We start from the raw sequence: 24,114 nt of genomic DNA, 5'->3' as shown, positions 1-24,114 counted from the left end.
TCAAAAAGACAGCCCCGCCCCAAAGTCACGTTATTGGTTGAGTCAGAAGTTGACATCTCACATAACAAGCACAACACTGGTTTAAACATACACATATGTTGGTAACAATATGTGTCATGAAACTAAACATGCTTCATCATATTGATGAATTTTCAGTCCACACTACAATGCAAAACCAGCTATTTCAATTTATCCACTTTGGAAAGCATTTTTTTTTTTTTTAAAGCCCAGTTTTTCTTGACAAAAACACCATTTAAGTGTGGACAGAAGGCCAAAACAGAGAGAAAAGGTGTGTTTTCAGTGTGGACAAGGCCCCTGCCTGTAATAAAAAGCGTATCCTATATAGGGACAGCATAAAACACATCCAATGCACATTCAACATTCTGTACTTGCAGAGTTGAAAAATCTCTATGAATTTCATGCAGAAAATGAACAACGCCATCTTTCCCCAAACAAAGTTATTTGAACGCACCTGACGTCGTAATTTGGATTTCCCAACTCAACAACGTTCAACTTTCCAAGGGGGCTTGAACGCAGCGGTTTCTAAGAGCGTCTCACAGTCACAGTGTTTCACTCTTCTGAACACTGGACTGAGATACAAACAAAGTATTGTTAACATGGAAAATAATATCACACGTGAGCTTAAGGAGAACACAAAATCTCTCCTGCACACTACAGACAGACAGCGAGGCCCGAGGCCAAACGCTTCTGCTCTCTCACTCATGGAAAAAATGAGTCGTGCAGTCTGATAGCCCATAATACAGCACCCCAGCGCCTGCGGAGGAACCCAGTCAACACACGCCGGGCTCCTCGTTCACGCCGCTAATTGACAGCTACATTTGCATGCAGGTGAAGATTCTTATTCAGAACCAGCTCCATTATTTTCAAATACTGGAACTGAATCATTTCCATGATGTTGTTGATGGTTCTGAGCTAAAATACTCTGGCAGACTTCAGCTCTGTTCCTCTCGGTCTACAGAGACAGCATCCCAGACAGAAACTCATAAGGGAACCATTTAGAAAGTTTTTGTAGCAACTCATCATCACACACACAACTCTGTATTGATATTTTTCAATACTGAAGTAATTAAATGTATTACCAGGTGCTCTGCTTGATTCTGATTGGTCAGTCGTGACATTAACAGATCATCATCACAGCATTAGATCAATCACTTTTAATGTGTTCAAATCAGTTTGGTGTCTAACCTGACTAAAATAACATTCTTCCAGATATCTGAAGCTATGGCATTACAATCTTGCATCTGATTTACAGACTAATTATGTATTAGAAAATGAATCTGAGGACTTAAGTATTTTTAACAATGCATTTTACAGGTAAGATTTTAAAACCACTTCATCTCAAATCTATATTTAATGTCCCCATAATTATTTTTGAGGTTAACTTACTACAATAAGTAGTATGAGTGTACCTTATGCCTTACATTTCTCGTTTGAACGTGTTTGTTCATCTTGGCTAAATTTCTATCAACTGTTTTTCTTCTCAGAGGCTTTGTATTTAGTGAGTTCATTAAATGTGTTTACTTATATTGTCACGAGACAAAGAAGCACACGACGAGCGAGTGAGTGAAAAATATCCCCGAAGGGTGGATTTTATTGAGAGTGCCCGTGAGGAAGTGTCGAAAGTGCGGGTCTTCGTGTCCGTGTCCTTGTATCCCTCTTGTGCGCGTGCCTGTGCTGTGCCGGTGTCACCGTGGTTCGACGGGGCTGCGGCTTAAGGGCTGCTTTCTGCGGGGAAAAGAACAAAGAGTCACTTCCTGGCATGGAGACGTTGCTCCCCTTCTTCCTCCTCTGCCGCATCTTTATAGCCCGCTTGATGAGCCGCAGCTGGGCTTGCTCAGTGGCTGATGAGCGGGGACAGGTGCGGCGTGTCGGTTGCCAGGGCGACGCTGATGAGGACTCGGGACACTTGTCACACTCCCCCCCCCTAAGCGTCGTCCTGTGTCTGCGGGAGAATGGGGAGAGAGGGTAGGGGTGGGGAGTGGAGCCTGACAGACCTGCGAAAGCTGCCCACATCCTGGAAAGGCCGTCGGCGTTGGCGTTGGCCGTCCCCGCCCGATGTTGTATGGTGAAGTGGAAGTCCTGGAGCGCTAGGAACCACCGGGTCACCCTGGCATTTGTGTCCTTAGCCCGTGCCATCCACTGTAATGGGGCGTGATCCGTGAGGAGGGTGAACCGGCGGCCGAGGAGGTAATACCGCAGCTCCAGGACTGCCCACTTGATGGCCAACGCCTCCTTCTCGACGGCCGCGTACCGCGTCTCAGCGGGGGACAGCTTTCGGCTGATGTAGATCACCGGGTGTTCCTCACCGTCGTGGACCTGGGAGAGGACGGCTCCCAACCCGGTGTCTGATGCGTCCGTCTGCAGCAGGAAGGGGCAGCTGAAGTCGGGGGCGTGCAGGACTGGTTCGGAGGTGAGGGCCATCTTCACCTGCTGGAACGCCTTCTCCGCCTCCGGGCTCCAGGGAATCTTCTCGGGCTGCCCCTTCCTGGTCAGGTCTGTCAGGGGAGATGCTAAGGAGGAGAAGTTAGGTATGAAACACCGGTAATATCCCGCCAACCCCAAAAAGGCTCGTACCTGGGTTTTCGTTGAGGGCTTCGGTGCGGACAGGATGGCCTCCACTTTCTTCTCCTGCGGCCTAATGAGGCCGCGACCGACCTGGAAACCCAGGTACTTGGCTTCTGACAGCGCTAGGTGACACTTGCGGGGGTTGGCGGTTAGTCCCGCCCGGCGCAGCTCCAACAGCACCCTCCGGAGCCGCTCTAAATGCTCTCCCCAGGTCTCCGAGTGGACTACCACATCGTCCAGATAGGCTGCGGCGTAGGACATATGGGGCCGCAGCAGGATGTCCATCATGCGCTGGAAGGTGGCAGGGGCCCCGTGTAGGCCGAAGGGAAGGACCCGGTATTGCCAGTGGCCACTGGGGGTAGAGAAGGCGGTTTTTGCTTTGGCTTCCTTAGTCAGGGGGACCTGCCAATATCCTTTCGTGAGGTCTAGTGTAGAGATGAACCGGGCTCTTCCCAGGCGGTCGAGCAGCTCATCCACACGGGGCATGGGGTAGCCGTCGAACTCGGAGACCTCATTTAGGCGGCGGAAGTCGTTGCAAAACCGGAGGGTGCCGTCGGGCTTCGGGACCATGACGATGGGGCTTGACCAGGGACTCCGAGATGGTTCGATCACACCTAACCTCAACATCTCCTGCACCTCCTCCTCGATGGCGTGTCGCCGAGCCTCCGGGACTCGATAGGGCCGCTGCCGGACGATGACTCCAGGTGGGGTCCTCACATCGTGCTCGACGACCTTGGTCCTTCCGGGCCGGGGGGAGAACACATCGGAGAACTGACCGACTAGGTGTTGCAGCTCCGCCTTCTGGGCCGCGGAGAGGTGTGGATTGACATCTACAACCACGGGAGTAGAGGCGGTGAGGGCCGCAAGTTGGGGTCCGGTCCCCACCCAGCGTTTCAAGAGGTTGACGTGGTATAATTGTTCGGGTCGACGCCGTCCAGGTTGTCTGACCCTGTAGGTGACGGGCCCTACTCTCTCCAGTACCGTGTACGGGCCTTGCCATCTTGCCAGGAATTTACAGGCTGAGGTGGGGACCAGGACCATTACGTGGTCTCCTGGCTGGAACTCCCGTGGTTGGGCGGCCCGATCGAAGTGGCGCTGCTGGGCTTGCTGGGCCTTGGTCAGGTGCTCCCGGACTAGTGGCATGACCCTGTCGACTCGCTCCCGCATCTGGCGGACGTGTTCAACCGTCGTCCTGAGGTTGACTGGTTGTTGCTCCCAGGCCTCTTTAGCCACGTCGAGAAGCCCTCGGGGTTGGCGGCCAAACAGAAGCTCGAACGGGGTGAAGCCCGTGGATGCCTGGGGGACCTCCCGGATGCCGAAGAGGACGTAAGGTATCAGCTGGTCCCAGTCTCGTCGGTCCTCGGCCGCCACCCGTCGCAACATCTGCTTCAAGGTTTGATTAAACCTCTCGACGAGGCCGTCGGTCTGGGGGTGGTAGACGGACGTCCGGAGTTGTTTCACTTTCATGAGTCGACAGAGGTCAGCCATTAGCCGGGACATGAAGGGCGTCCCTTGGTCGGTCAGTATCTCTGCCGGTATGCCGACCCGGCTACATAGGAGGAAGAGCTCCTGGGCGATGGCCTTTGCGGTGGCTTTGCGGAGAGGGATAGCTTCGGGGTAGCGGGTGGCATAGTCGACGATGACCAGGATGTGTTCATGCCCCCGGGCGGACTTCGGCAGCGGCCCAACGAGATCCATCCCGATGCGCTCGAAGGGCACCTCGATGATGGGTAATGGAATCAGCGGGCTGGGGGGAGGTGTGTGTGGTGAGGTCCTCTGGCAGATCGGGCAGGCTTGGCAGAACCGTTTCACATCGGCGTCCAGGCCCGGCCAATGGAAACGGTCCCGGATCCGCTGGATGGTGTTCTGGGCCCCAAGATGACCCGCCATCGGGTGAGCGTGTGCCAGTTCCATCACCGTTCCTATCTTGCTGCGGGGCACTACGAGCAGAAGCTTCTCCTCCCCCCTCCGCTGGGCGGCACAATAGAGCAGGCCATTCCGGATGACGAAGTGAGGGATGGGATGAGGTGCTGGTTGGAGATCCTCTCCTTCCGCAACCCTCACTTGAGACCAGCAGTTCTTCAGGCGATCATCCTCGTGCTGCTCCTTCGCGAAAGCCCCACCTCCTGCCACCTGCTGAAACACATCAAAATATAGGTCAGAATTTTGGGAGGGGGGCTCACCTTCTCGAGGGCTGTCCGATGTCAGCAGCACGGGATGTCGAGGAGGTCCCTTTGCTGGCCTCCGGCGTCGGCGGTTCCCGGTCGAGCTGGCAGGCTGTGCGGCTGCGGCGAGCAGACGGTCGAACCCCGGCCAATCTCTCCCGAGGAGGACGGGGACGGGCAGGTCCTTCACGATCCCTACTTCCAATGACCAGGTTCCCGGGGCAGCGGTTATGGCGACTCGCCGAGTGGGGACCCGTCTGGTATCGCCGTGGACGCACGTGATGGCCATCCGGGCCTTGGCTCCTGACCGTGGAGGGAGGACGGTGGGCCGCATCAATGTAATGGAGCTCCCGGAATCCAGCAGCGCCGAGAACGGGCGGCCATTGACGGCGACTTCGGCCCGAGTCGCCCCAGCTGGGGGGTCGTGAACGGCACAGCCTGCCAGCCAAGCGCGTCCTGGGGAGCGTGGTGGTTCCGTTGGCATGGGCTCGTCCTGGGGACCGGGAACCGCTGGCCTGCTCATGTGCCGCGAGGTGCCCTCCGGCGTGCGTCGCTCCTGGACCACCCTTCGGGGAAAAGGCGGCGCTCGCTCCCCAGCCTCCCGGTGGTAGGCGGCATCCGCCAGCTCAATGGCCTCGATCACTTCATCCACACTGGAGGGGTTCCGCATGCCTACCGCCTGGCGGATGGATCGGGGCAAGGCGCGAAGAAGGCGGTCGACGGCCACGCGCTCCGCCACCTGGTGCGCGCTGGGATCCCCGGCCAACAGCCAATGATGCGCCAACCTGGTGAGTTCCGCTGCCTGTGCGCGAGCGGGCAATCGGGGTCGATATTCCCAATCGTGGAACTGTTGGGCCGCACATATCGGGGACAGACCCACGCGGCCGAGGAGTTCTTTCTTTAATTCATCATATGAAGCCCTTCGGTTGGGAGTCAAAGAATAATAGGCCCGCTGTGCTTCCCCCGTCAGGAGCGGGGCGAGGAGATGTGCCCATTCATCCATGGGCCAGACTTCGCGCACGGCTGTGGCCTCAAACATCTGCAGGTACAGCTCGACGTCATCACTCGCCGTCATCCGGGGCACGAGCTGCGCGGCTTGGACGCGGGGATCAGGCAGCGGAGCGCGCTGGGCGGTGGCAGTGCGAAGCGCGGCGAGCTCCCGTTCAGTTTCCCCTTGCCGCGCGGCCATGTGTTCAACAATTTGTTGCTGGCGGATGCTCACCTCGGTGAGGTGTTTGAGCAGTTCTTCCATCACGGGGGAGGAGCTGCCGCCTGCACACAAAAAAAAAAAGAAAAGAAAAAAAACACAACGGTGAACGGGGGAAAAAACTCACAATTTTGGTGATCGCTGTCGGTGCTTCTTTCAATTTGCTGCCCGCATTCTCCACCAAATTGTCACGAGACAAAGAAGCACACGACGAGCGAGTGAGTGAAAAATATCCCCGAAGGGTGGATTTTATTGAGAGTGCCCGTGAGGAAGTGTCGAAAGTGCGGGTCTTCGTGTCCGTGTCCTTGTATCCCTCTTGTGCGCGTGCCTGTGCTGTGCCGGTGTCACCGTGGTTCGACGGGGCTGCGGCTTAAGGGCTGCTTTCTGCGGGGAAAAGAACAAAGAGTCACTTCCTGGCATGGAGACGTTGCTCCCCTTCTTCCTCCTCTGCCGCATCTTTATAGCCCGCTTGATGAGCCGCAGCTGGGCTTGCTCAGTGGCTGATGAGCGGGGACAGGTGCGGCGTGTCGGTTGCCAGGGCGACGCTGATGAGGACTCGGGACACTTGTCACAATATCTATATTTTGTGTCCAGGTGTGTCCCATGATGAATACTGTACACTTTGCACTGTTTGCTCCAGTGTACTTTTAGTGGATGTGTTTTGTGTTCAACAGTGCATGTTCAACAATCCACACTTCATTTTTTCAGTTAAATAAGTGCATCCCCAGCTATTTAAAGTGCACTTCTTGTTGGAGTTTTCCATGTGAACACACTACTTGCACTAGGTTTATACAACAAAATGGCATCGAATAGTGCAAAATTGTGACGTAGCTAATGTGCTGGACTGCTACTGAATATACAGCACCACGGCATGAGAAATGATGTTTTAGCTGAGAGTTTGCAGCCTGAATCAAATATGCATAAAATAACAGAAAGGTAATATCCACACAGGATGTGTGATTCACAGATGAATGAGTCATATGGTTGTTTTTAATGAATCGGTCAAAAACACTCATCAGTCAGTCTCAGTCTCAAATGCATGCGCTATCAGTTCAATCAGTTTAATGACTGAATCACTGACTGAAGTCATTACTGTTGTCATGTCCAACTCCAAATGAACTAAGAGCTGTTACTGTGTAGCTCCAGAGACTTGAGTAAAGCAGTGTAATCACTGATGTGTTCGGACGCCAACACAAGCTCAACGAATCATTTACGTGATTACTGAGGAAGCAGGTTCATTTTTAACAGTGAAGATCACAAGTGTGACTTCTCTAAGACCATTTGGCCTTTTCTAATCAAGTCAGAGATTTTTTGGCATATGCCACAAAAGTCACCAAGTTCAGTACCGTTCTGAAGACGTAAAACATTCAAAACTAAATTGGCTACAGAGAGCAAGGCTCTAGACTGCAACCATTTCAGTCGCATTTGAAACCAAAGATTTATATGTGTGACTGAAAATAAATTTAAGCAATGAAAATATGTTCAAACAAATCACTGTTTGCACATCTCAGAGCAGCACACAGATGTGTTTCACTGCTGAATAATTCAGCAAATTTTGTAATGAATTGGTAAATGATTACATTAATTATTCAGAAACTCAGTCACTTGCTTCACTTATGAACGAATCAGCCATTCTGAACCAATCGGCTGAATCAATTAATCTCTCACTGACTCAATCATTAAGACTGTAATTTGCATTGTAATGCACTGTAATTCACTTTGTCATCTTTAAAAGTAGAATAGATATTTCCCCATCATTTCATAGTTCTATATTCAAAACAAAAACAGACATTCTGACACGGGCTGCTCATTTCAAAGCAGAATAACTTCTGTAGTGTTGTTTTTCAGAGAAACAAGTACAATGACTTAGTGTGTTTCCTATCGTCTGTCATTGCAGTAGAAAATCAGAAGACCCTTGAAAGCAGCTGTAAGAATGCGGCCCCTCGCTGCATCCGGACACAGAGGGCCCACCACTGCTTGGCCCATGAAAGGCAGGCTTGGATAAATAGGTTCTGGAGTGCTGCGAGGAGCTAATCTAACATCTTGAGAGTCTGTGGAGAGCACTTGAGGTAAAGCAGCTTCTGACGGGAGGCCCGAGACCAGCGGCTCCTTTACAGGAAACACTGGAACCCCTTCAGGGCTCGGTCGGTCACAAACCCCCACGGAAAATACAGCACCTATAGAACATATACTCGCCGAATGAGTCTGTTATATAACGCTCTCAGGCCTGCGAGCCACAGGGTTTATATTGCGGTCTGAGGCACCGGCATGTGAAAGTAAAGCTGGGAGTTTCTCAGAATGCTTCTTTTGTTCGCTTGCAATTGTGCAAATGTTCTTCTGTATAATCCATCAGCACCAGGAATACAGATCAGGCCTGGAAAAGACTGGCGCTCCGGCTCACTTCAGTACAGTGCCATCATCTGTGTGTGGAAACTCTAGTATTTGAGGCTTAGATGTGAAGGATGTGTTGCACGGTGTATTGACGCTGTATTTATAAACCTGCAAAAAATGACAAAGGCTGTGTCTGCATGAACTTAGGCATCGCCTTTAACTGAACTGATGTGTTAAAGTCTATTACGATTTGGTCAATTGTTAAAATTGGGGGATTGGGGATTTGTAAAAAAAAAAATGACAAGTCTCTTCTGCTAACCAAGAGTATATTTATTATACTAATTATTTATTTATTTAAAATATTATTACAGTTTAAAACAGCTGTTTTCTATGTGAATATATTGTAAAATGTAATTGATTGCTGTGACCAAATCTGAATTTTCTGCATTGTACAAAACTTCAGAAATCATTTTAATATGCTGATTAAAAAATACTAAGTTTTCAGATTTTTATCTACGCTGAAAACAGTTGTGCTGCCAGATATTTTAGTGGAAAGTGTGATAGATTGTATTTCTCAGGATTCTTTGATGAACAGAAAGTTCAAAAGCAGCAGCATTTATTTGAAACAGAAACGTTTTGTGACATTATACATGTCTTTACAGTCATGTTAATAAAAGTATTAACTGCATTCAAAAAATAAAAACATTTTTTGACCCAAAACTTTTGAATTGTAATGAATAAAGCAGGAGACGGACTTGATTATGTCATTCACTGTTCTTGGTTTTCTGTTTTCATAATTACAGCACATTCTCTTATTTATTTACTTTTTTATGACTGTTTTTTAACTGAAGCTGAAATCTTTATGATCACAGAACAAACTCAAGAGCTCATGATCAGTCCATTTTGAAAGATTTATACTGAAACTGTATTCCAGTATGTTCAATTTATCATCTGCAATTCTCGTTTTAAAACTTCTTATATGAAGAGTTACACGCAAAGACATCAGACACAAAAAAATGAACCATATGTTTGGTATAAAATATTAATTTTGGAATGAGCTGTGTGTGTAGGGAGGGTAATAGGAAAAGCATGCCATTTAAGCATTTTAGTATGTCTAAATTATCTTTACTTTTGCATTAAAATGTAAAGAATATTGATATAAAGAAGAATATTTGAGTATAACACAATGCAACATTTACTCTTGGTCAGTTTGGTTTTTGGCTCTTTGCTGTAAAGACTTCGAGTTTCTCTGCTCAAGGGTGAATGAATGTTATAAACGTCAGTATATACTGTCATTGGCCTACAAGCTGCAACAGTGGAACACAGAGACCTCCACCATCTCTTCTCCTAATGATGCTTTCTTTATTTTAAAGCATGATAAATGCATTTACTCCTGTGTGGAGCCACGCTTGGTTACTGGGATCTGCAGATAGCACTGTAACTCAGCCTTTGTGTTAGTTCTGGCTTCATAATCTTTCAGATACGGTTAAGACAGTTTCACATTCTGTTCATTTACATCCATTCCACAGAATTCTGCAGATGCAAAAACATCCAGAGATCCCACCTGGGCCTGATCATAAATCCTCTAAATCTGCTTGGAAAAATAAAGTGTTAACCCTATAAAGCCTACTGAATCATATTTGAAGGTCTCTAAATGATCAACATGATCTGAACTTTGCTGTTAAACCTGTTTCACACTCAGTCTACTTAGACTTTTAGTTAACTGTAAAAGCTCTTTTAGTATCATATAGTAACACTATTTAGTTCTTTCAGCTGCTGCTTCTGGTGTAAAATCTTGTCTGATTGTGATCAAGTAAAGGTCAGAATAAGGTCAGTAATATCTCCAGATGAACTCTTACTGGACTGAAGCAGCTCAGCTTTACTTGATTCTCCATCAATCATGTTTTAGAGTCTCAAATCTGATCCTCAGGATCTTTTGAGAAGCGTTTGTTTCCAGAAGCTTTACTTTCACTGTTCCTCAGCGGAGGAATGATCTTCACAAGCCTCCAGAACATCTCACATCTTCTGAGGAGCCTTGATTTCTTCAGCTCTCCATCACTGTGTTATATGTGCGGATCATTTACATCTCATCTTACTGACACACATTACTGCAGATAGAGAGAGATCACTGATATATAGAGCACTTTATGTCAGTATCTGCTGCACTGTTAGAAAGATCTCAATGATTTAAACCACAAGCAGAAGCATTTCATCCTATACTGTTTACATCAGCATCTGCAGCAAATCATATTTCTCCATATTCTCACCACTATTGAGCCATGGATCAAATATGATTACCAACAAAAACCAACCGCATGTAAATGTGCAATATTTGGTCTAAGGTTTCAGTAAGCGGTTCCATTTGGAGTAACTCAGTTAGTCTGACTCTGATCTGAGCTGTACAGGTTGAATGTGTCTGAATGAAAGCAGCTGGCTGGCACCTGGTAGAGCTCGATGCGCTGCTCGTTTCTCTTGGCGCTGGAGTTGGGCACACGCAGCGCACGAAACTCTGCCCGGAACAGGTTGGTGGCGTTCTTCTCCATGCTGGAGACGTTGAAGCGGAAAACCTTGGACGTTATTCCCTTGGGGCAGTAGGGAAGGTCATCTGCAGTGGGAGAGAGGTCAGAGAACAGCCATCAGTTTCCTCTGATCTGATCACACATTCAGGTAAACCTGTCCTCCATCTTTTCATGCTTTGTGCCACAAGAATCAGAAGTTCAGAAATGCAGGAATGAAAGCCAAATTTGTGAAAGACTGAACTCTCTGTTACTGCAGAACAGGTGCAGCAAAGCCCTCAGTTTACATCAATACATGTTTACAAGGATTTTACAAGAAAATACCATTACACTCACTCTTTCTACTTTAAAATGTCATATTTAATTCAATGTGTTACTTGCTGTTTCTTTGTACAGCTAATTATTTTGAAAGTTTACTAGCAGTTTCTGAGTGAAAACATTGTTTCTACTCCATATTATTTTCTGTGGATGATTTATTATTCCCCCAGAAATAAAAAGTTTGTCATTATTTACTCTTATTTTAAGCCAGCAGTTGGTAAAATAAGAATTGAACCCATGAGCAATTTTCTCAGTAAATTCATTTCTAAAGGTCCTAATACTTATTTTACCCGCTGTAAGTCTAAATCTGTTAACAGACACAGCAAGTGACATTCATTGTGAAGAAACAGATTTCAACAAAAACACTTCATTTGATAATTGCATATTTTATTGAAACACAGTATACTGTGCATTGTTTTGTTACTCTTCTCCATTACATGTATCATGTTCTGTAGAATACATATTCATGTCTTTGAGTTGTTTTTACTGTCTGCTTTCTGCAAGAGTGAAGTGGACGTCATTCACTAACAACAGCTTAAATATTTACACAGAAAACACTCTCATTCAAAAAGGTGTGTGAAACACTTTCAACTGTTCTGTCCCTCCTTCTATAATCTTGATTAATTCAATTATTAAGAAACTTGTAGAAACATGTTCTCTAAGTTGGTCAGTAGCATAAAATACTTCCAAACGTCATTTCAAACCATGTCTATTTAAAGTGTTTCCACACAAGCCCTACGCTGTCCGAAGTCTCTTCTATATATTACACATAAAGTATATACATATTACATATATAATATTATTACAATTTTAAACAGCCGTTTTCTGTGTGAATCTGTGTTAAAGTGTAATGTATTTCTGTGATGCTCCGCTGTATTTCCAGCATCATTCCTCCAGTCTTCAGTGTCACATGATCTTCAGAAATCAGAATAATATGATGATTTACTGCTCAAGAAACATTTCTCATTATTATCAATGTTGAACACAGTTTTTTTGTAGAAACCGTGATACTTTTTAGCACAATTCTGTACCAGTTGACTAAACCTTTTAATTTAACTAAACTATTTTAAAAAGCTCCTACGAATAAACAGAATAACAACTGTAACGCGTTTCTTCTGCTTTGTCTACTAATGACAGACCACAATCCATTAGCGATCCATTTAATTCCTGACTGGCTGGCTGGCGAGTCAGATGTGGAATATTTATGTAATATGAACAGATTATGCCAGCTGGGCTGCTGCAGTCCAGATCTGTCCAGACGCGCTGTGCATACTGTACCTCATGCAAACCACAAGCTTATGCAAGCCTCCTTCTTGATTTTGGTGCAAAAAAATACAAAAGTGTACAAAGTCATACCATTTGGTGCAAAAAATGCACCTAAATCAAAAGAAAGCAGTGCAGAAGAGCATTCCTGCACTATATGGAAAGACGGTCTGATTTTGTATATTTTTGGTTAACTATATATATATATATTGTCACCTGCCTCCTCCCTGATTATCATTGATACCCCGTCCTAAATCGTCGCCCTTCACCAGGCTCCCGACAGGGGTGGGTGCGAGAGAGAAGGGGTACTGGATGAGCCAGGGCTGGCGGCGTGTGATTGGGCACATCTGATGTGAATGGAGCCTAAACTCCGCCGCTGTTTAAAAGCCCAACACGCCTCTCCTCGAGAGACCTGTCTCTTCCCCCTGCATACACACTGGTGTCCTCGTGGGTCCAGGAAGGGCGCGTTGAGGAACAGAGACGTGAAGCGCCAGACCCACGATCCGGACAAGAATTGCACCTGTTTACACGGCTGAAGGACCAGGATGCCGGGCCGTCCAACCCCTACCAGCGCCGTGGCCGATGAGAAGGATGCGACCGCTAGAAGAAGCCACCGCCCCTCGCGCCCCGGACCGAAAAGGGGAGCGCAGGTGGCCGCCGGACTCCACCCCTTACCTGGACCCTTCCTACATGAACACTGCCCGACCTACACGAAACCCGCAGCACGACGAGGACACCAGATCCCCTGTTTATTTTGGACAAACCTGCCTGGCACTATGTGACAAATTAATTACCCCCTAAATCCCCTAAAACTAGTTGTGCAACAGCTGCAATCAAGTATTTGCGATAACTGGCAATGAGTCTTTCACATCACTGTGAAGGAATTTTGGCCCACTCTAGTTTTAATTCAGTCACAGTGGAGGGTTTCTGAGCATGAAAGGGCTGTTTAAGGTCATGCAACAGCATCTCAATTAGATTAAAGTCTGGACTTTGACTTGGCCACTCCAAAACCTTAATGTTGTTTTCAGAGGTGGACTTGCTGGTGTATTTGGGATTATTGTCCTGCTGCATAACCTAAGTGTGCTTGAACTTGAGGTCACAAACGGATGGCCGTCATTCTCCTGCAGGATTTTCTGATAGAGTGATTATAGCAAGTCGTCCAGGTCCTGAAGGTGTAAAGCAGCCCTAGACCATCACACTACCTCCACCATGTTTGACTGTTGGTATGATGTTCTTTTTACTAAATGCTGTGTTGGTTTTATGCAAGTGTAATGGGACACACATTCCAAAAGTTAAACTTTGTCACATCAGTCCACAGAATATTTGCCCAAAAGTCTTGGGGATAATCAAGATATATTTTTTTGCCAAATGTGAGATGAGCCTTTGTGTTCTTTTTGGTCAGCAGTGGATTTTGCCTTATAACGCTCCCATGGATGCCGTTTTTGACCAGTCTCTTTCTTATTGTTGAATCATGAACACTGATCTTAATTAAGGCGAGTGAGGCCTACAGGTCTTTAGATGTTATTCTGGGTTCTTCTATGACCTCCTGGATGAGTTGTCGTTGCACTCTTGGAGTCCTTTTGCTGGGGCGATCACTCCTGAGAAGGTCCGTCGCTGTTCCAAGTTTTCTCCATTTGTGGGTAATGGCTCTAGCCATGGTTTGCTGGAATCCCAAAGCCTTAGAAATGGCTTAATAACTGTTTCCAGACTGAGTAGTGAATCGTAAGAATTGTAAGAAAAACCTCCATATTCAAAACATAATAATAACTTTAATCTAGCTTGAGCTAACTGTTGTACACGAAGCAGTTCCAAGGAAATACATATGAGGTCAGCTTTGCCCATGCGCTGCTCAGAAGTAACACTTGCGGAAACGCAGCGGAGAGATAAAAACAAAACAATGGTCACGAATTAGAAGTACAAAACTAGGACTTGTAAAGAAGAATGTCGGAGGATTTCGATATAAGCCAAGAGGAGACTGGTTTTCCTTTGCTAAAGTAAGGAGCCAGGGAGGAGACAGGAGAAGCTTGGAGCAGGATGAATCCAGCTGGACCAGGGCCACATCCATAATGATTGCCTTAGGTAGAGCCGATGGTGGGAGGAGGCATGGAGGAGGAATGGCCGCCGACTCCAAGGGGCTGACCAATGGTGGTGAGCAGGTTTAGAAGTGCCTGAGAGCCAACAAGCCAGGGTGGAGCCGAGGGCTTCGGCGACCAAGGCGGAGGCGGAGGCGGAGGCAAAGATCCAGAGATCTGTGGCCTAGCCAGAGCGACTGAGGACAAAGGTTGAGCTGGTGGGAGGAAGGAGCCCAATGGAGCTGGTGGGACGGATCGACTAGGAAGTGTACTGCCAGTGTAGAGAAGTCCAGAGGCTATGGCAGATCGACGCCCAACCAAGCCAGAGTCAGAGGGACAAGGGAGCCTGGCAGAGCTGATGGACCGTAGGTTGACAGTGGAGGTGATGGAGCTAGGAGCCGAGGTGAAGCCACTGGGACTACGGGCAGAGGCGGAGTCCGGGCCTCAGACACATGAGGCAGAAGAAGCGGGGGAGACTCCGACAATGGCGACGCTGGAGGATGGCAGACCCTCTGGAACTGAAGGACACATTCTAGGAGTGGGAACTGGAGGATCGGAAGCCCCCTCTGGGCTGGACAAGGAAACCAAGGACAAAGGAGGGCTGAACGGGACCAGCGGAGACAACGGAGAGAGGAGAGGGGGCAGTTAAATTTCCAGTTCCGATTCCCAGTCAATCAGATCCATATCTGGGACGATCCTCCTCTCAGTCACTCGGCATTGTGCTGGCTCATTGATCGTGGCAGTCAGTGGGATCAGGCTGATGCTGGGTACTGGGGATGGAGTGGATTCGGCGAGATCCTCCTCTGGGTTGATGGTGAATGGCAAACTGTTTCTCGCCAGAATCCACTCCATGAAGTCGGTGAAATCCGCTCGAGGGCAGAAACTAGACACACCTGGAATCAAATCAAGTTGATTCCAGGTGTGTACAACAGCCAAATTTTTTGGTGAACTAAACCTTTAAGCATGCTTCACTTTATCAGGTAGGTATTATTTAAGTGATTTCTTGATTCAACAGGTCTGGCAGTAATCAGTGGAAAGTGAAATTTAATCAGCTTTCTAAAATAATGCGGTTAATCAGTTCTTTCATGATTTAACAGTATGGGGCAATTCATTTTTCATGTAGGGACAGGTAGGTTTGGCAGCTTTTTTCCCTAAATAAATGAAATCATCGTTTAAAAACTGCATTTTGTATAATATTTGTGTAATATTAGAATTAGTTTGATGACCTGAATTTTGTAAGTGTGAAAAATATGCAAAAAATAAAAAAAAAAAAACAGGAAGGAAAAATACCACTGTATATATAGGTTGAACCGATAATCTCTCCATAAGCTTCTCACATTACTTCTCCTTCTTTAAAGCCCCACTTTGAGACTTGAATTTCTAATCAACTCTTTGGTTTCCTTCTAGATGATCTCATTTTTCCTACTGCTGTGTTTTAGGTGGATTTCACATTATGGCTCCAGTGCGTAGCTCATTTGTTCCATGAATAGAAGTGCAGGGATTGTTGGTATAAATGAAGTCGAATACAAAGATTATTTTGCAGTCATCAGATATGGGTCAAATGGCCAGAGACTGACATCACAGCGATCACACGTTTGCCAAAACACCTCCAGGGTTTACAAACCAGAAAGAATGACTGTTTTTATCAGCGATACTAGATAATGTGTTATTTTAGTATTATGGTAGCAGTTTACAGTAAGGTTCGGTTTTTTAATAGTAGTTAAGTTCAGTGATAAATAAAAATGAAAATTACTTCTAAAATATTCATTAATCTTAGTTCATTTAAAGTTTTATCTGTTTTTATATATTCTTTAATGGACCTGAGATAACCTGAACTAACTACATACAGTATTTATTATTATTAACTACCATTTTATACTGTAACAAATACAATGCTCATTTTAGTTAATATTATTTTTATTTAATAATTTTATGTGTTTTTTTTTTGTTTTTTTTATCACTCATTTCCACTATAGTCACTTCAGTGTTTTAAATTTAATTAAATGGAAATGAGAAATGTTGATTTGGCAGCTATGTTTTTCTTCTTTCTATTTTAGCTTTATTTCAATTGATGATAATGTTTTAATAGTTTTAGTTAATGACAATAACCCTGGTAAACTGCAACATGTTTGCAAAAATTGGTGCATTGTTTCACCGATATGCTTACACCAATCCAATCTTATTCAGTTTCACTTTCTAACATGCTCTCAGAAACGGGCCTTCGGCTGGTTTAGTCTGATTTCTGAGGATGGACTCCTAACACGGACCCTACAGAGAGACTGGGAGGTGTCTCCCGGCTCAGATATAAGCACCCTGTGTCTGGGATGTCCTTCCTGTCCTGCCAGATGACATGGTCCAGAGCTGAGGACGGAGGAGAGGAATAAACAGAGAAGGGCAGGTGCGCAGAGATCAGGAAACAGAGCACAAGGTGCAGACTTTCTGCTGTCAGAGCTAGATAAAAGTCTTATAAAAATAACAATCTCAGCCTCTTACACCTTATACGGTTTCTTATATTACAGACACTCATTAACTTGAACCGTTTTAAACGTTTGTTTTGTGCCTCTTAAATTACTTTCAGAATTGTTAAGTGCCGGAATGCATTTTATAATGATTTTTTAAGGGGTAGTGGTTTACATGATTTGTAATTTTATACAAAAAAAATAACTGCTGTAAGCAATATGGACGTATTTATCATCACGGCAAACATTTCAGAACACAACTTTCAATAAAATGTTTTGTCAAAAGTCTAGAAGCCAAATTAAACATCTTTATGCCACAGAGGAGAAAAAAAGATGCATGAATAAACAAGCTGAATTTTCCCAAAAATACTGCAAAGAGATTCGTCCACAGGTAGCTACTACAAAAAGAGCACAGTGGATAGTTACGAGGGAAATGTTTTAAATAAAACCTGAAAGATGACGCTGAAATCGTGTGACTGGTTTAGTTTGTTTATATCTTCTGTTTAGCTTTTTGCTTCTTATGATTGTATTAGGCCTTATGAAAGTTGTGTTCACTTGTTAGTCACAGAGCTTATTCTCTGCAATGATCCAAAATGTATTGGAAAAAATCCTATTGGTTTTTTGTGGCAGGAACCAGAGTGATATGAACTTATGAGTCGGCCTACAAAAATGCATCCCTGTAGTGCTCTATGCCAGTTTGAAGATCAGACAGTTAATAAACTGCTAGCTAATAGGATCTCCAAATGGATTCCAGTATGTTTTCTTTTTTTTATATTCAACAGCCTTTAAAGTCCAGAACTGTAAGGGTTAAATCATTTCCAAGCACCCATGCCTACAGCCATCACAGCAGATAACAGCAGACTGAACACAAACTTGTAAAGGCCAATCTATCTGTGAAGAACGTGTGTTTTCTTTCAGGTCCTGTGCTGTCTTTTTTCAGCTTCCAAATGTCAAGTCCAAAGTGAAATGATGTCATGCTGTAAATATTGGGAGTGCATTTATCAAGCGCTGTTTATAGTGAGAGGTGAAGTGACTGTTTGACTCCTGCGGTCGTTATTTGGAGTATCTCTGAGTGAACGTGGAATCCCTCAAATAAATGACACCACGGCTGAAAGGCCACAGACTGCGAGATGAGATAATGCGCAAAAACCTTCTGCTGACTCCAGCGCTCACGTGACGAGAAACGAGAGAAGAAGAGAAGGAAAAACCTACGTGTTTGTGTGTTCTGGCCCGCAAGTGCGATCTCTGTTTTGCTTGGAAATGACATCACCTTCTAACTATTAGACCTATCAGAAGAGTTCTGCCGCTCTGATCTCCTCTGGCGTCCGTGATGTCCAAAAGCCAGAAACTGTCACCATCTGCTAACAGAGAACTTTTTCTGGAGAGCATCTGAGTCCCAATCAGTCAGCGACTGGAGAGGCTGGGACGCAGGTGCTGCTCCTGTTTGACGCATAAACAGGTCTGGAATGGCAAGAATGCTTTCCAGTGATGTCACCAATGTCATTTTTGGATGCTGTGATAAGAAAGCGTAACCTGTTGATGTACTCAGAGCCGGTGCTGGGACGCTTGGAAAAGCACGATGCGTAAATGATTCCAGAGCGCGCATGAAAAAGCCATTAGTTTAGCTGATGTGACTGGAACGTGAATATACATTACTCCATCCCTGCCACGTATCTCCCATACCACGCTTGCTGAAACTGAACACTGCTTCATGGAAAGAAAAGAGCGGTGTGGATGTGCTGGAGTGCTGTCACTCTTTACTTTGTGCTCCAGCGGGACTCTGTCTAAAATAGCATGAGTTATGAGCGTTTGCCATAGGGAGATAATCATTTAATAGGAAGCTCTTAAAGTGTACATTTATGTGTTGCAGTCACATACTGCCATCTTATTTCAGAGAATGTAAAGGAATTATGGTAGCACTTTATTTTACAGGCCTGTTCCTCATGTACATACTATGTACTTATTATAGTAATTACAATAACTATGTAATAACTAGGTACTAACCCTGAACCTACCCCTAAACCTAACCCTACCCCATGTAGTTACCTTGTGTTACCAGAACTTTCTTAGATAAATACACTGTAAGTACACTATAAGTACATGTTAGTACACGTACTGTAAAATAAAGTGCAACCGGAATTATAAATGAAATCAAAATGGGCATTAACTCCATTGAGTTTGAGAGATTGCATTTGGAACAAAATATGCATGTTTCCGCCATATGGGATGTAATTCAAACAATATAACATTTTTAACACAAATACAGGTTTTGTTATATTTAAGAAAAAACTTGTGTCCCCCAAATTCATGTCTGTGGTGTTACAATAATGGATTTAGCCCTTTTAAGAAAAAGGGGGAATCTATTTGGACTACTTCCTGTGTGTAGAGGTCACTGCAGGTGCTGGTTGATCTGAGGGGTGCAGGGGGATTACAGTCCTTCAAAATCTATCCGACATTTCTTTCCTTCAGAGACATTTCATCTTATAATTGAATGTCTTTAGACTATAAATAGTTTTAATATTTTAGAATTTATAAATTATAATTTTGTTGTCTTTTTTATGTATATCAATTATTTATATATATATATTCTCTTTTGGCAGAAAAAGGGGCCAAGATGAACACTCAAACATTTATTTTAAAAACTGAAATTTAAATGATCAATGAAACTGAATCCTTAAAGTTATTAATTAACTTATTAATTATTATCTAAAGTTGCAAATTCCTGCTCATTTTAGAACAAACCTAAATTTAACTTCAAATATTGGTAACCCCCACAGACATAAGTGGCTGCGTCACCAGTGTTTGCTTGAAATTATTTTAAAATCTAAATATACTTTTTTATAGATTTAATGCATATAGCATCTCATTTTAAATGCACAGCAATACATTTTATCAGAAAAAAAAATGACAAACAAGCATTTTTACAAATTCTGCCTCTCATTTGTCACCCCAATTGAAGAAAGACCCAAATAATGTGCATTAGATTTCAAAAGTTATTTTCCGAGAAAAAGAAAAGGAAAGTTGACTCCTTGTTTTGCTCTCACAAGCACATGTCATATTTTGTCCAATCAGATGCTCTCTAGAATAAGAAAGCCCCTCCTCCTATTACTACCTGCCACCAACAACAAGCAGCAAATCACAGTTCACAAAGAAGACTAAGCATGACAAGTCTTTTAAAAGTGTCACAATCTAGGAATAAAACAGTTCAGATCAGAAACCTCTGGAGAAACTTCTTCCAGTGCACTCTTAAAAATAAAGGTTCTTCATTGGCATTGATGGCTCCATAACATTCATAAACGTTCTTTATAGTGGAAAACATTGTTCAGATCATGCTCTTCATACTAAGAAAACTGTTCTTTAAGGAAAATATTTTTGGGGTGAAAACCACTTGAGTAACCTGTATTTTTATGAGTGCAGCAACACCACAAGAGAAGATCTTGAAATATAGAAGTTTCTCTGATTCAGCAAGTTGTTCTAGGACGAAGGGTAAACAGCAGTAATATGACCGTCTGGTTCTGATCTCACTCAATCCCATCACTTCTCCAGAATCTCTGTGCAATCAAGTGTGCTAAACTAGGAAGACGTTCCCACAACGGACTGTGTCCTCAAATAATCTGGGGCCCGTCCGGACTTGGACAGGGCCCAGAGACACATGGAAAGTTGGTGGGGATCATTTTGCACTGACCCTCTGATGAACAAACAGACCAGACAAACCCTGCGAATGCTTTTCACATGTCCATTTATGAACAAAGGGATTAAAACCTCGTCATGTGATCAGAGTCACAGCTGCGCTCTTACAGTATCACCTGCCTGCAGCAATTCATAAGAACTTCAGACAACCCTTAACAAATGGAACTTCTCCTCAAACTTCAGTGTTCAAATATTTCTTGGTGACTTCAGTGAAATAAACAAATGCTTAGAAAATCTTTAAACTGCATTGTTTATATGTCTAGATATCAGCATTGGCCATCAGAGAACTAGATCCAGCATTATTTTCTTGTCTGTGCATTTCTGTGAGCTCCTGATCTATTTCTATGGTTATTTTAAAGTGTTACTATAAATACAGAAGGCTCTATGGAAAGCCCCGTCTCCGGTGTGACACCTCCTCCTCGATGTGGACTTACTGTTTTCGGGGGAGCCCTGGATCATGTTGAATTTGTGTATCTCTTTAGCGTAGTATTCGGTCTCGGTGTTGTCCTGGCCGCAGCTCTGGTGTCGGTCTCGTCCTAACTCCTCCAGCAGTTCCCTCGTGCTGTTATAGAGGGCCAGCACTTGATAGGGCACCTGATTAGGGCCCAGGGTCTGCGGCGGGCTGGTCAGCCGCAGCTTGCTGAGGATCTGACCCCGGATGGCCTCCACCCTCTTCTTCTTGATGTGGTCGATGTCCACCGTGGTGCAGGTTGACAGAGAGAAACTCATGGTCACACTGTTCAAGAGAAGGAAAAACAGCAGTCCTCTGCCCAAATGCATGGTTTGTTCTGTACACTTGTCACACTAGTAAACACAGTTCCAGTTCAGCTGAATAGGTTTAGAAAGATAATGAGACTAATTCCAGGTTGTCCTCTCTATGGGCTGCAGTTCAAGTGCTGAGCCTGTTTTCTCCATGAGAGTCCATTCTGCAACTTTATTCCATAGAAGCACTACACAGTAATCCCATAACATCCTTAATCATCCATCACTGGCGCTCTACAAGGAACCAGACTGTCAGCATAGCGTCCCCCAGCCGCATTTTCCCCTGAACCGAGCGCTGTGAAGGACTTTTGTGTGGAGGACCTCGGTGTCAGACTCTCTCTCTCACTCTCTCACTCTCTCTCTCTCTATCTCTCTCTCTGGCTGCTCGCGCTGAGCTGCAGGCTGAGGCTTATTTGGCTCCTGCTGCGGTTTTATAGTCAGAGCCGGAGTGACGTGTGTGGTGGGCGGAGCTCTCCACCGCTTTCCCATTCATGCAGTTGCTTTATTTATACAATAGCTAACGCATAGAAAATGTAATTGCACATTACGTAACCCAAAGAGATGGAAACGAGTAGAATATTTTAGAAATGACTGTGCAATCCTAATTACCCAAACGCCAAATGTCCCTCTCCGTTGCGCACACACACTCAGTCTGACCGCTGTGTTTGTTGAGCTTGTGCGCCTTCTGCTGGACGTTTAGACTGATACCAACATAAACTGACATCGTTCTACGTGTATCTTAACTGTAGGTCCCACTTGATCTTAACTACTATGTACTTACATCATACAATCTACTGATTGTGTTTATGCTGAATTGCTAAACACTTCTGCTCTTATTGAGGAGGGATACAAAGTTAGTGACAGGTGTGGTGGGTAGGTTTTTAAGGTGTAGTAATTATATATGCAATTACATGAATGTATTTCTTAAAAATATAAAGTGCAATGTAAAAACATGTTTGTACACTATAAGTGCATTGTATCAACGTATTAATTTAAATGTAATGACATACCTGTAGTAGTTAAAGCCACCTAATATAAGGTGGGACCTAATTTTATGTAGGGGAGAGTGGGGTGAGATGAGCCAGTTTTTACTTACAGTGTGTATAAGCAAGCATATAACAGTAATGGATCCAACTTAAATATGTACATAAATTTCAGGGTGTGGTGCTCTGTTTCATTGGGTATAATCACTCTGGGTCAAAAAAAAAAAAAAAGTGGTTTCTCTAATTCACTCCGCAGTGAGGGGTAAATTGAGCCTAGCAAGAGGGTTAGTTGAGCCTCATTCTGTGTCATGGGGTGGATGGGTGGATGAATGACTTCAACATTGTTATCTTTAGATACAGTCCACAACCCTGATGGTGTTTTTAAAATTATTTAAACATTTCAGAACAAAAAGTTCAAATTGATGAACTGAGAGAGGAAAAAAATAAAAAATAAACCACATACTGCAACGGACCTTACAGAAATGTGCTAATAGTACTCAACATTCCACTTATAAATGTTGCAGAGAAATACCATTTCATAAAAAAAACAGTCACCAGTTTTCATAAACAAGGCATGATTAAAATGTATAGAACAAAATTAAATTTAAAACAAAGAACAAAATCATGTTTATTCTCCAATTAAATATAAATGTACATCTATAATACTTTACACTCACAAGAGCAGTTCATCCAGCAGTTTAGAGAGTTAGAAGATTTTGAACCTCAATTATCAAGTATTGCATGGTCTATTCTCCATCACAGGGTGAGTAATGTAACAGGGCTGATTAGACATGAGACGTACAGATCCACCTGCAAGCTTTTATTAGACAGAGACGTGGTCATACCAGGCCTGGGTCAAACAATGGCAAACAGGTATATAGAGGGCAAGACACGAAAATTATCCTAGGGCAGGTGTGGGTCTACGATGAGCTAACAATATCCAGAGGGGTAGACAAAAGGGGTAATCCAGAATCCAGAGCAAAGGAACAAAACACGAGTAACAGGGAAAAGCAAGAAAAAGACTAAACTATGAAAACTAGAAACAGAGACAAAACTATGAAAACTAGAAACTAATATGGAAAGGCTTATGTGTAGCAGCTATCGCAAGGAGAGGGATACGTGCAGAACAATACTCAGCAGTGCGTGAGAAGAAGTCCAGTGTTTATAAAGCATGTCTGATGATTGTGTGGTGTGTGTGTGTGTGTGCGTGTGAGATTGTTCCCCAGGTGCATGGTGTGATTGTTATCAGGTGAACTTGTGATCAGTGCAATGGATCATGGGAAATGTAATCCAGGCTGTACTGTGTAGTGTGAAAGTCTGTGTGGTGAATTAACGGCAGTTCAAAGACTGGATCATTACTAGTAAAATGATTAAATCTTCAAATATGTGTGTGATCATATCACCAATTTTGTTTAAGGTTGTGTGGAAACAAGGTGGCTCAACTTCCCCACAGGCTCACTACAAGTAAATAATAGTTAGTGTAGTGTACACTCAGTGGCGTTTCTAGAGAAATGCAAGACATTTGTTATGATATTTATGTAAGTAGATATTTATTTTGAGCATTGTAACCTACATTTTACTGTTTCAAATGCAACTGAGCAAAGCAACCTTTTCCTCATGTAAGAGCTGATGATCTTCATTCAGATTTCACTGTCCATGACATACTTCAGTTTGCATGAAGTCACTGATGTCCCGTTACAGTGGGAACTCGCATTTCAACATTTCTATATATGGCAAGATCCAAGTGGCTTAAATCAACATG

The 24,114-nt window shown here is 44.3% G+C and overlaps 1 protein-coding gene across 1 annotated transcript in view; it reads right to left on the bottom strand.

Annotated features, from left to right (window-relative positions):
* LOC113116939 (transforming growth factor beta-3-like) overlaps positions 1-21,758 on the bottom strand; it is a 33,790-nt gene extending 12,032 nt beyond the window's left edge. Inside the window, exons 1-2 of the mRNA XM_026285247.1 lie at positions 21,042-21,758; positions 10,731-10,894 (exon numbers count right to left, since the gene is read on the bottom strand). Coding sequence (XP_026141032.1) covers positions 10,731-10,894; positions 21,042-21,387 — 510 coding nt within the window. The 5' untranslated portion in view covers positions 21,388-21,758. The remainder of the gene's footprint in view (positions 1-10,730; positions 10,895-21,041) is intronic.
* Between the last annotated feature and the right edge of the window lie 2,356 nt (positions 21,759-24,114).

The sequence above is a fragment of the Carassius auratus genome, chromosome 17 (genome assembly GCF_003368295.1).
Source record: "Carassius auratus strain Wakin chromosome 17, ASM336829v1, whole genome shotgun sequence".
Classification (NCBI taxonomy): Eukaryota; Metazoa; Chordata; class Actinopteri; order Cypriniformes; family Cyprinidae; genus Carassius; species Carassius auratus.
This window is presented reverse-complemented; position numbering and strand designations above follow the sequence as displayed.